The sequence below is a fragment of the Colobus angolensis genome, unplaced genomic scaffold (genome assembly GCF_000951035.1).
Source record: "Colobus angolensis palliatus isolate OR3802 unplaced genomic scaffold, Cang.pa_1.0 Scaffold78, whole genome shotgun sequence".
NCBI classification, from domain to species: domain Eukaryota; kingdom Metazoa; phylum Chordata; class Mammalia; order Primates; family Cercopithecidae; genus Colobus; species Colobus angolensis.
This window is the reverse complement of record NW_012121598.1, coordinates 3923544-3936217: the sequence shown is the minus strand read 5'-3', so window position 1 is coordinate 3936217 and position 12674 is coordinate 3923544. Positions and strand designations below refer to the sequence as shown.

At 36.8% G+C, this 12674-nt stretch overlaps 1 protein-coding gene across 1 annotated transcript in view; it reads left to right on the top strand.

The window, feature by feature from the left end:
- CEP152 (centrosomal protein 152kDa) overlaps window positions 1-12674 on the top strand; it is a 75660-nt gene that overhangs the window by 8897 nt on the left and 54089 nt on the right. Inside the window, exons 3-8 of the mRNA XM_011928578.1 lie at window positions 4894-4997; window positions 5215-5284; window positions 5366-5644; window positions 6770-6920; window positions 9499-9639; window positions 11559-11698. Coding sequence (XP_011783968.1) covers window positions 4894-4997; window positions 5215-5284; window positions 5366-5644; window positions 6770-6920; window positions 9499-9639; window positions 11559-11698 — 885 coding nt within the window. The remainder of the gene's footprint in view (window positions 1-4893; window positions 4998-5214; window positions 5285-5365; window positions 5645-6769; window positions 6921-9498; window positions 9640-11558; window positions 11699-12674) is intronic.

Here is a 12674-nt window from a genome sequence, read left to right as displayed (position 1 = left end):
GCCACCTCGCCCGGCTAGTTTTTTGTATTTTTTTAGTAGAGACGGGGTTTCACCGGGTTAGCCAGGATGGTCTCGATCTCCTGACCTCGTGATCCGCCCACTTTGGCCTCCCAAAGTGCTGGGATTACAGGCTTGAGCCACCGCGCCCAGCCTCAAACTTTTCTTTATAAAGCTGTCCCAGAAAATAGTTCAGAAGCTCTTGTATTAACTCATTCATAATGTAACAATGTGACTTTGCAAAAATACTCTTCACTTAAAGTCACTATACTTGTGATTGCACAGTCAGATATTACAGAGATACAGTTTTTTGTTTTTTTGTTTTTTTTTTTTTGAGATGGAGTCTCGCTCTGTTGCCCGTGCTGGAGTGCAATTGCGCAATCTCGGCTGGCGGGCTCCCTCCCGGGTTTGAGCGATTCTCCTGCCCCTGCCTCCCAAGTAGCTGGGATTCCCTGGCTAATTTTTTTTATATTTTTAGTAGAGACGGGGTTTTGTCATGTTGGCCAGGCTGGTCTTGAACTCCTGACCTCAGGTGATCCAACTGCCTCGGCCTCCCAAAGTGCTGGGATTACGGGCGTGAGCCACTGTGCCCAGCCCCAGATAAAGGTCTTTTTGTAATAAGAATGCTTGTTATAAGCCTCTTAGTTGTTGGTAAAGCCACAGCTTAAAGAAGATTGCCATTTTGGACTCTCACAGTCAGCTGGAGTAGACATGCACTTTCTGCAGTGTCACCAGAAGTAGTTCTGTGATTTTTGTTGGTTCTAGATAGTAAAAATCATCTGTTTATGTGTGTATATATTCTGGAGCTGGTGATTTGGGGCAGAAATACTTGGTAATCTATGATATCAAGATAGTATTTGCTGATGACGGGTCATTTAGTGATGACATCTTTGAAAGTGATCTTGAGTAGAAAGGTAGATGGTTTAAGTAGCAGGTGGCAGATAGAAGCTTGCACCTGGCAATACTGACTTGGTTTCTATATCGGTACTTCTCTAATACAATAATAAAGCTCTGTTGAGCTTGGCATCACGTATTTTAGAGGCAAGGTTTCCATTGTGTAGCCTGTCTTCCACTTTTTTTTTCTTTCTTTTTTTTTTTTTGAGACGGAGTCTCGCTCTGTCCCCCAGGCTGGAGTGCAGTGGTGCGATCTCCGCTCACTGCAAGCTCCGCCTTCCGGGTTCACGCCATTCTCCTGCCTCAGCCTCCCGAGTAGCTGGGACTACAGGCGCCCGCCACCACGCCCGGCTAATTTTTTGTATTTTTAGTACAGACGGGGTTTCACCGTGTTAGCCAGGATGGTCTCGATCTCCTGACCACCTTTCTTCCACTTTTTAACTGTCTTGTTTGATGTAATTACGGAAACATTTTGATATTTTGTTTCCACTAGAGGGAGTTGTAAAGCTAGTATTTGTTTACATTTTGCGTGTATCCATGAAAGCATTATTTAATAATTCATAGTTGAAAATATCAGAATCTTTTAAGAAGTGTACTAAGAGGTCACCTGTTCAAAGGGAATATGACCGTTAGGTATTCCATTTGCTACCCTTTCTCTTGGGAGAAGATTATTGTATGGTTTGTAATTTGGGGCCTCTTGCCTTCATGAATATTGAGGATTATAGGCTCTGAAGATAATCTGTTTAGTTAATTTAAGTTGAAAATCCTAACAGAAGGTTTACATGTTCTCTGTTTTACATTTGCCCCTGAATGTAGGCTTTTGTATGTTCTATATGGGTTATTGCAAAGTGTTTTGTTAAGAAAGTTCTTTGAGTAAAATGCTCTTTTTTTTTTTCTTTTTAAGAAAGAAATATGTGAAGTAGAAAGGGAGAGGAGTTTATAGAATGAATCTGAATTTATTTCAACTGAAGCCTTAGAGTGGTAAATTATCTTTTTTATAGGGAAGGTATCTGTTAAATTTTTTAACTCAGTTAATGCACAGTAACATCCTGTTGAGATTGCTGCTTGCAGCCCAAAAGCAGTCTGATGAATTTTAAATTAATGACTAGTATTAAATCTTATCATTTATAAGGATTGTTATTTCTGTTCTTGAATCTGTATTTGGAAGTTTGATAGATCTTTAATGAGGAAAATTTATAGTTTCTAAATTTCTCTATTTGGTAACAGGTAACATGCATAACTAGATATGGCAATTTTGTGTTTTATTGCACAGGGTTCAGTGACCAAAAAGCAATTTGACAGTGTATATGAGGAGGGCACACTTTGATCCTGGGAAACTGGAGGATGGATTTTATTCCTGAATGGTCTTATTTGGGAGGACGTCGTTTAGCTTTTCTCAGCCCTGAAACTTATAGAAGCCAGGGAATATGACCCGGCTATGCCAAAGAACTTGATGGATAAATTTTTTGAAGATGAATTTTAAAATGTTAGCATATATGTAAAATATCTTGCAAGACTCTAAATACTATAGGGATGATTTTGCTAGTTGATGTTTATGTGTGGATCCAGAAGCATTTTGGTTAGCTGATTGCTTATACTCAAATTCATTTTTCTCTGTGGATGCCAATTTTGTGGTGTCACAAAGCTACAATAACTGCTGAATTATTATGTAGTGTTTTGTTTTTGTGTGGGGAAAAAAAGGCACCCTTGAATTTTAAGGCTATGTACTTGAACCTCGCTGAAGGTTTAGAAGAAAATATTCTTTCTGTTCAGAAGTCTTTACTTAATATAAATATAAAAGATTTGTTTTGTTTTATTTTTCCTTTTGTAACATGTGGGGGTAGTCTTTTGCCTTAAAGCAGTGATGCATGATTATAGACAACAAGTGGTACTACTTTTAAAAGACCTCATAGATGCGATGTTTTTCTCCAGTGCATTTGTGTCTTTGTAGAATTGCTTTGCTACCTTTCATTTGAAGCATGTCATATACAAATATGTTGATGTGTCCTGTTTTGTTTTTCATATTGTGTCTTTTGTATTTCTTGTTTTTTGTATCTCTCAGTCAACTTTGATATGGCTAATTCTCAAAATGATTTTTCAAGTACCTTGCATGTGGAGGTGAGAAATACATGAGGGTCTTGCATGTTCATGTTAGCATTAAACAGATTTAAAGATGAAAATAACTTTTCTTTTCTTTTTTTTTGAGAGGGAGTCTCGCTCTGTCACCCAGGCTGGAGTGCTGTGGCCAGATCTCAGCTCACTGCAAGCTCCGCCTCCCGGGTTCACGCCATTCTCCTGCTTCAGCCTCCCGGGTAGCTGGGACTACAGGCGCCGCCACGTCGCCCGGCTAGTTTTTTGTAGTTTTTAGTAGAGACGGGGTTTCACCGTGTTAGCCAGGATGGTCTCGATCTCCTGACCTCGTGATCCGCCCGTCTCGGCCTCCCAAAGTGCTGGGATTACAGGCGTGAGCCACCGCGCCCGGCCAGATGAAAATAACTTTTCATTGAAGAAAGTATCTTTCTCTTGTTGCATCTTTAAAAAAAAAATTGATTGAGAAAACCTTTTAAAAAAAAAACCCATCTAGTGAATATGAGAAATAAATATAGATGAAGAAGTATTCCTACCCACCTCCAACATACTCTATTCCGATTTCCAAATTTTATTTCACCAAAGCTCAGTTAAGAATTTGGGCATTCCTTTCAGACCTTCCATAAAATCTATTTATTTAACTTTTACTATACATATTTTGTTTAAGAAAGTTTTTTTTTTTTATGTAATTCTTAACATTATACTCAGATATGTTTTATGGCCACATTTCATTTCTTTTGTATTAATGACAGGTAAAGTGGAAAAAAAATAACCTGCTATAGACCAGGGAGCATCTCTTTTTTTTTTTTTTCTGAAAGGTTTTACAGAGTATTTAAGGTCTTTAAAATCCACTTGCATAATGTTATAGGTTTGATTTATGTACTTTGGAGGGATGTAATCAAGTTGTTAATTAAACTGGTGCTTAGTTTCTTAAAGAGAAGTAGTTAGAAACAGTTTCCCAAAAAAGTAATTAGTAACATAATATTTGATCTTCTAATTGTTGCTTAAGATATATATATTGGGATTTTTAGGGTAGTATTATTATATTGGGTTTTGAAGAAAGACAATTGCAGATAGTTATTGAAATCCTAAAAGTTATTGAGTTATGTCTTACAGAATAGCTGATTTATTCATCTTTTTATCATATTTGAAATTTGAATGAATTAACTTTATCTAGTTTATATAATAAGCAGAATGCTAAAACTGATTTTTTTCTAGAAAATAATAGAGATAAATCAAATATTTAATATCAGATGTAGTGTTATGCTTTTGCATGTGCTATCTATAGAAAACAGTCTTCCAACTCTTCTTTTACTCAGATGTTGTATGAGAGCAGAGTATTGTGTATCTTTTCATCTCTGGAATTAGATCTCTACTAATTAGTGACGCCCCCGGGTTTCCACAGGTTTCTACATTATCAGAGCATTTAAGGGCTTCTAGGCCACCTGCTGCTGCTGCTGCTGTTCTCATCACCTGGCCAGAGTGCATCTGGCTACTCACATTCCCTGTGGGATGTCTAATTGACAATTCCCCAAGGTCTGATTACTGGTAAAACAGCATGCCGAGACTTAGTCTGCCTGCCCTGTGATAACATAATACGTTGATTGTACCATTATTGTGACTTGCTGTGTTTCCACAAAAAGGTTTTTTAATTCTACTGTATGTGTATTTAAATCTTAGACCTTTGTTTAAAAAAAAAAAAAAGCCTTCTGATATAAATCCTAAAATTATGCATTCCCCTTTACCCAAGTGAAATGATGAATATAATTTGTGTGGTACTTAAGAAGTTAATTAAAGGAGGGAATTACGAACTTCTTTGACCTCTACAGTAAAAACCCACTTGTTCCAAGGCAGCTTTGGCTTGGTGTCTTGTGTTTAAATTGGTATGATATTGATGCAGCCCTTTTGACTCAGTTGCAGCAGTTACTCACAGACCTTCCCCATGACATGCTGGATGACGACCTCTCCTCTCCTGAGCCCCAGTATTCGGACTGCAGCGAGGATGGCACAGACAGAGAGTAAGCACCTGAAGGCACTTTCACGTGTATATTGCAATTCTATAAGTCTTTTTCTTTTGATGAAGATTAATAATTACATGATTATAAAATTATAAATTGATTCTTAAAATTTTGGGTGAAGGTTGGAGGGAAAAATGTTAAAATCTTGGGGTTCTTTGTGTTATCTGTGTACAAATAAATGATAGGCTTTAAATCGAAAGTATTCCTTTTTCTCAAGACCACATCATCCTGAGCAATTGGAGATGAGCTGGAATGAGCAAATGCTGCCCAAATCTCAAAGTGTAAATGTAAGTATCTGGTGTGATGGTGACGTTGATGAGGGTGGGAATGAATTTTTGTGCTTTTGTTTTACTCTTGTTATCTAATAGGACTATAATGAAATTCAGAGTTTATATGCTGGAGAAAAATGTGGCAATGTCTGGGAAGAAAACAGAAGTAAAACTGAAGACCGACATCCTGTGTACCATCCTGAAGAAGGTGGAGATGAAGGTGGAAGTGGTTATAGTCCTCCAAGTAAATGTGAACAGACTGATTTATATCACCTTCCTGAAAACTTTAGGCCATATACCAATGGTCAGAAGCAGGAATTTAATAACCAACCAACCAATGTAATTAAATTTTCAGATCCTCAATGGAACCATTTTCAGGTATTGTAAAACCTTGACTTTGAAGAACTTGTGTGTGTGCACACACATTTGCGTGATGTTTGTATGTGTTCAGGAAATGTATGTGAGTGCAATGGTAAGATGATTTAACCACACAAAGTTCTGAGAGGGCACTTATGCAGGTTTATGGTGAATTAGTCATGGTATTTTCTGTTTACAGTCTAATACAATCATGATCTTAAGTCAGAAGTTTAAAATAGAGGCTCTTTGGACACAGTTGATTAAACATTAAAAGTTAAGTCTGCCAAAGAATAACTATCCTCGTTTACTGCTGCTTCTACCACTGCACTGTGCTTTAGTGAGAAGCTATGTTCAGGTCTCTTATTGTAGTTTTTAAAGCAGTAATTCTGGGTAGGTGACATTTAATTTCCTCAGTTTTCTTGCTTGCCACTCATAACAAATTTTAGGTTAAACACGTCAAAGCTGGTATCTGTTTTGTATGGTGATATAACAGTAGACAGGATGAATGTGAAGGAAAAAACGAAAAACCTTGTTTTTCCTGTGGGAGAGTTTAATGAAGTAAGACCTCAGGATATAGTTAGTTGCTTCTTAGAATTTCTCGATGACAGCAAATACCTCAACAGCTAGTCTGTGTCACGCAATGACAGGATGGATTTTTTAGGGCTGTTAAGTGGTTATTTTCTCTTAATTCTATCTCTGTAGAATGTTATTCATCCCATAAGAGTTACCGAATATTTATTAGTTATGAGGCACTGTTTCCATGTTCATGTTATTGAATATGTGCATTTTTATGTTCCCAAGATGTTGGCATAATCTAAATCATTTGTAATAAAATATTTGTATATAGTCTTACTAGAATTCTTGGGTTTTATTTATAAAATTGCCTTCATTGTGTGCTCAAAAGTAGAATTTAGTTGTCTATAAATTATGTATTGCAGACTTTCAATTAATATTGTTAAATAACAATAAGTGCTACTTTTGTGCAGATATATGTGTGTGTGTGTGTATAAAACTTTGTATCTGTACCAAAAGTAAGTTCTGTAACATAAAATTTAGGTGTCTAATTCAGATAATTTTGGAAGAAAAGGCCAAATCTTAATTGTCAGATTCATTTGTTGTCTATAATAGCAATTTGGTTCATCACAGGGTCCCAGTTGTCAAGGTTTGGAACCGTATAATAAAGTGACATATAAACCTTATCAGTCTTCTGCCCAGAATAATGGCTCGCCAGCCCAGGCGATAACAGGAAGTGACACATTTGAAGGCCTGCAACAACAATTTTTAGGAGCTAATGAGAGTAGGTATCAAGTTTATATTTGTTTTTTAATACCACATAATTGGGGAAATTTGAACACACAGTGAATATATGAGCACATTCAAGAGATTATTATTTTTTGAGTATGACAATAGAATTGTGCTTGATATTTCAAAGAGCCCTTATTTTTAGAGATATATACTAAAGAGTATTTATGAATAAACTGACATGAAGTCTAGGATTTACTTTAAAATAATATACTGTTGAGGGGTAATGTTGGGTGGGAATATAGATGGAGCTGAATTGGCCATGAGTTCATAATTGTTGAATCTGGGAAATGGGTTTGCCTAGATTCATCATATTATTCTCTTTACTTTCTTATATATTTGAAATTTTCCATTAGGAAAAGTTAAAAGACATTTTCTCAACTGTATATTTCAGTCATTCTAGTTTAAGTCTTTTCTCCTCATTTGTATAGTAGTTAGTATCCTCACCTATCATACAGGAGACCAGGGCTCATTTGAAATTTAAAAAAAGTTTAAAAAGACTTTTTATGAACTTTATATATATTTTTTTGACTGAAGCCTAATTTGGAAAATGAAACATAGTTTTCAGTCTCAGATTTTTGACTACATGGAAGTATAATTTAATACATCAGCACTATCATCAACTTTTTTGTTTCGATTTTAGTTTTTAGTGTAATAATTAGTCAACTCTGATACAAATTACTTTATATTCAGAATTACTTAGATATCAGGTTCAGTCATGTGACATTTGCCAAATTTTTTTTTGTATAGTATGTATATAAATATGAGAATGAAAAAAGTGCTTATAGCTGCTACAGAATTTTGAGATGCAATGCTAGTATCAAAAAACAAAAATCCCAAAATATAAACCCATATAGTGACTGTCCTGAATTACTCTTGTCATACTCTCTGGCATACTAAATAGCTTCTAATTATTGTGCATATTGAAGAGCCAGTGTAATTCTAGAGTGTGACAGCAAGTGTTTTTGTTTTTTTTTTTGTTTCCCTTTAATTAGTAGGGGAAAAGTCATAGTGGATATTCCGGCTTGCCTGAGCTATACCAAAGAGCAAACTGGACTTTTGGGTTGTGACTTCATAGTGTTGCTTCCATCTTACACTGGGACGGCAGGGTAGTTACAGGGGGAGGCCCAGAATTCATTTTCCCCTAACGGAGTCAACAGCAAATATGAGGATGGCCTCTCTTTGTTCTTCCGTTTTTTGTGGAATGAGGAAGTGGACAGTGTATATGACATAACTGGTTTTAGGTTGAGTAAATGAACCTCACAGCAGTGGCCTGACATCTCCTTAGTGTTGACTCTTTCAGTTCCCTTGAAAAGTTGTATTTGTATCTCCTGGTCTTTCTGCATATAAAAACCTTTCCTCATGTTTCTTAACAGTCTGCACTTCTTCAAGTTGAGTTAGTTACACATTTGTCTAAATTTGACATTTGGAAGTTAATTAAATAATGGTAGTGCCAATTTAGTGATTATAGTTTCTTAGCAACAGTAGTTTAAAAAAAAAACAAGTTCGGAGAGAGATGGGGCTAGCTCTACTATAAGATCTATGAGGAGTTTGACTTGTATAAACTTTTCAGTCTTTAATTTTCTTTATTTATCCAGATCTCTTTTTAAAAAGAGGACGGAATTATTTAGTTAGCAAGTGGTTAAAACTCAGTAAATGCATTTATTTCTGATTATAAGCTTACAGAAACATTGTTCTAGCAGGAAATGAAGAATATTTATCATTATGTAGTTGAAGCATACCTACCAATCCTTTTTTTCATTTTTTTCTCTGACTCTTTTTAAAGTGGTCCCCAAATGACTAGTTGTTTCTAAAACGAGACTTCAAAATCTGTTTTTTTTTTTTTTTTTTAATTTTGGATTTGAGGAGTACATTTGCAGGTTTGTTACATGAGTGTATTAAATAATGCTGGGGTTTGGCTTCTAGTGAACCCATTACCCAAATAGTGAACACAGTACCCAATGGATAGTTTTTCAACCCTTCTCCCCCTGCCCCAAATTCTTGATTAATCTATTCACTAGCTAATTAATTCAGTTATGTACCAGCATCAATATAAATATTATGTTTTCCCCACTCCTGCCTAAAATAAAATATTTTGAGGCTATCTAGAAATTTTCTTTAAGAATTATTTTATAGAAGCTGATGTACTTGTTTTTAATTTTCTGAGAGCATATTACTTTATTCCATTGCAGTTGTTATATGATTTTTAATTGGCTAAAATAGTAGTTAGTGATTCAGGGTTATAACTTAAACCAGTGACTTTCAAACTTATCTAGCAGTGACCCACTGTAAGAACCATATTTTTTTATTGTGATATGGTCTACAACATATATCTATATGAACAGGTATATATAAATGAAACAAGTTTCACAAAATAAGACTGATTCTTACTACATGATTCAATCTGATACATTCTATTTTATCTCTCTTTTTTTAATCCTAGTCACAATTCACTGAATTGATTTCATGATGCTCTGAAAAGTTGTAGTCACAGTTTGAAAAACACTGCTTTAAATGACTATAAATTTATATTTTGGTATGTTTTTATCTAATAAATTGTCTTTAATTCCCAGACTCTGCAGAAAATATGCAGATTATTCAACTTCAGGTTCTTAACAAAGCAAAAGAGAGACAACTGGAGAACTTGGTTGAAAAGTTAAATGAAAGTGAACGCCAAATTCGATATCTGAATCACCAGCTTGTAATAATAAAAGGTAAGATGCTGAACGCTGTCATTTATGGGGTATACTGAGCTAGATATCTTGTTTCTAGTAACCTCATATTAACTACGAAGCTCAGAGAATAAAAGCACTTGGTCAGAGGGCTCATAGTGAGTGAGGCATAGCAAAATAAAACCCAGGATTTCTGAGTGTTGGCCTTGGATTACTTCTCTTTGGAACACACTGTTTTGGAGGTCAGGTGTGGCTTACGCCCATAATCCCAGCACTTTGGGAGGGGCCACGGTGGGCGGATCACTTGAGATCAAGATTTCAAAACCAGCCTGGCCAATGTGGTGAAACCCTGTCTCTACTAAAAATGTAAAAATTAGCCAGGTGGTGGCAGCATCTGTAATCCCAGCTACTTGGGAGGCTGAGGCAGGAGAAGGAGAATCGCCTGAACCCGCAGGTGGAGGTTGCAGTGAGCAGAGAAAGCGCCACTGCACTTCAGCCTGGGTGACAGAGTGAGACTCCGTCTCAAAAAAAAAAAAAGACACACTATTTTGGAGTCCTCATTTTTTCCCTTTTCTCACTTAGGCTTTTAGAATCGTTGAACATTATTTAACTGTACTGATGGCATTCTGTCCTAAAAAGTTGTTGATTCCTTATGTCATTACTCTGGATGAAGTATTCCAACTTTCAAAGTGATTTGTGTTTAGTTTGCACTGCAGCGTTTTCTGAGGCTACAAATTAGCGTAAATGTTTTAATCCAAATAAGAGTTAGTGATTGTGAAGTGCCATGTCTGGGATAAACACATAAATACAGACTTAAATTATAATTGTTTACTTCTTGTGCTTTCTCTAGTTTTGGTCCACATTGAACTTTCATTTGTAGAATAATTTTGTGATTGAACTCTAGCTCATTCAAATTTAATTGATGGTGAAAATGTCTCTTTCTGTAATCCTCATAACATTTATTTTGAGAGAAGAACTTGTGAGCTGTTATAGCAAAGTACGTGGGAAGAATTTAACATTAGGTGAATTAAAGAGTTCACTGTAAGTGGGCCCGGCGTGGTGGCTCACGCCTGTAATCCCAGCACTTTGGGAGGCTGAGGCGGGCAGATCACGAGGTCAGGAGATCGAGATCATCCTGGCTAACGCGGTGAAACCCAGTCTCTACTAAAAATACAAAAAAATTAGCCGGCCGTGGTGGCAGGCGCCTGTAGTCCCAGCTACTCGGGAGGCTGAGGCACGAGAATGGCGTGAACCCGGGAGGCGGAGCTTGCAGTGAGTCGAGATCACACAACTGCACTCCAGCCTGGGCGACAGAACGAGACTCCGTTACAAAAAAAAAAAAGAAGAGTTCGTTGCAAGTATGTGTAGGATAATTAGTCCTCAGATAACTTCTTTGATTAGCAGGGGTTTGTCCCCAAAAGGGATGCAATAATATTTTTAAAGGAAGTAGTTTTGCTTCTCCAAAAAAATTTTTTTGGTGTCAGGATTTTTTTTTTTAATTTTTAATTTTAAATAATTTCTTTATTTAGGACTAGGTGAGGTGGCTCACGCCTGTAATCCCAGCACTTTGGGAGGCTGAGGTGGGTGGATCACTTGAGGTTAGGAGTTCAAGACGAGCGTAGCCAACATAGTGAAACCCCATCTATACTAAAAATACAAAAATTATCTGGGAGTGGTGACAGGTGCCTGTAATCCCAGCTACTCGGAAGGCTGAGGTTGTAGTGAGCCACGATCGTGCCACTGCACTCCAGCGTGGGTGACGGAGCGAGACCCCGTCTCAAAATAAATAAATACATAAATAAATAATTTGGTTTTCTCTAAATCAACTAAAGTTCATTTTTCTGGATTAAATTTAATTCAACAACATTTATATATGATACAGATGTGATATCTGATAGGGATTGTGACACTGGGGTCCCTCTACAGTAACATTATTTATATAAACATGTTTAATACCATAGATGAAAAGGATGGTTTGACTCTCAGCCTTCGAGAATCACAGAAACTCTTTCAGAATGGAAAAGAAAGAGAGATACAGCTTGAAGCTCAAATAAAAGCACTGGAGACTCAAATACAAGCATTAAAAGTCAATGAAGAACAGGTACGTATTTTAACTTATGTACAGTAAAACAGTTAAAAGTTTAGTTATTTAACAAAACTTTTTGTAGGGTAAGACTAAATTTAGAAGAACTTTGAAGTTATTGACAAAGCATTAGAACTTAAATTTCCTGACTGAAATAGTTTCCTTCAGAATTGGTATCCTGAGAAGCTTTTTTAAAATTTTTATTTTTATTTTTCTGCTGCTTCTTCATTTGGAGAACTGTTCTTTAGACTTGAGTTTAAAGTGGTGACACATTCACCTTGTTTGATTAATGAGATAGACATTTGATTTTTGGAAATAGTCATAAGTCATTGGTAGCTAAGCCTGGTGGTGGTTGATTCATTTTTTGGCAGAAGGCAGGGTTAAAAATGAAAGTGACGGCCAGGCGCGGTGGCCCACACCTGTAAGCCCAGCACTTTGGGAAGCCGAGGTGGGCGGATCACCTGAGGTCAGGAGTTCGAGACCAGCCTGGCCAACATGGTGAAACCCCGTCTCTACTAAAAATACAAAATTAGCCGGGCGTGGTGGCAGGTGCCTGTAATCCCAGCTACTCGGGAGGCTGACACAGGAGAATCGCTCGAACCTGGGAGGCAGAGGTTTCAGTGAGCTGAGATCGCACCATTGCACTCCAGCCTGGGGGACGAGAGTGAGACTTCCTCTCAAAAAAATAAAAGAAAAGAAAGTGACTATGAAATAATGAGCTTGGTTTTGCCTGAGACTTGTAGCTAAGTCTGAGGATGGTTTAATGAAAGAGTTTAAACAGTGTTGTCTCATGTCTGGCTCCTCCTCATCCTTCAGGTCTTAGCTAAAAACAGTCACCTTTTCAGAGGACTTCTTATTCACTTTATATGTAAGGTAGCCCATAGCTGCATCCTCCAACTCACCTTCATTGCGCCATATTCTATTACTCTATAACTATCTGAAATGATCTCATTTGTTTACTTGTTATTTATTGTCTCTTCCCACTAGAAAGTAG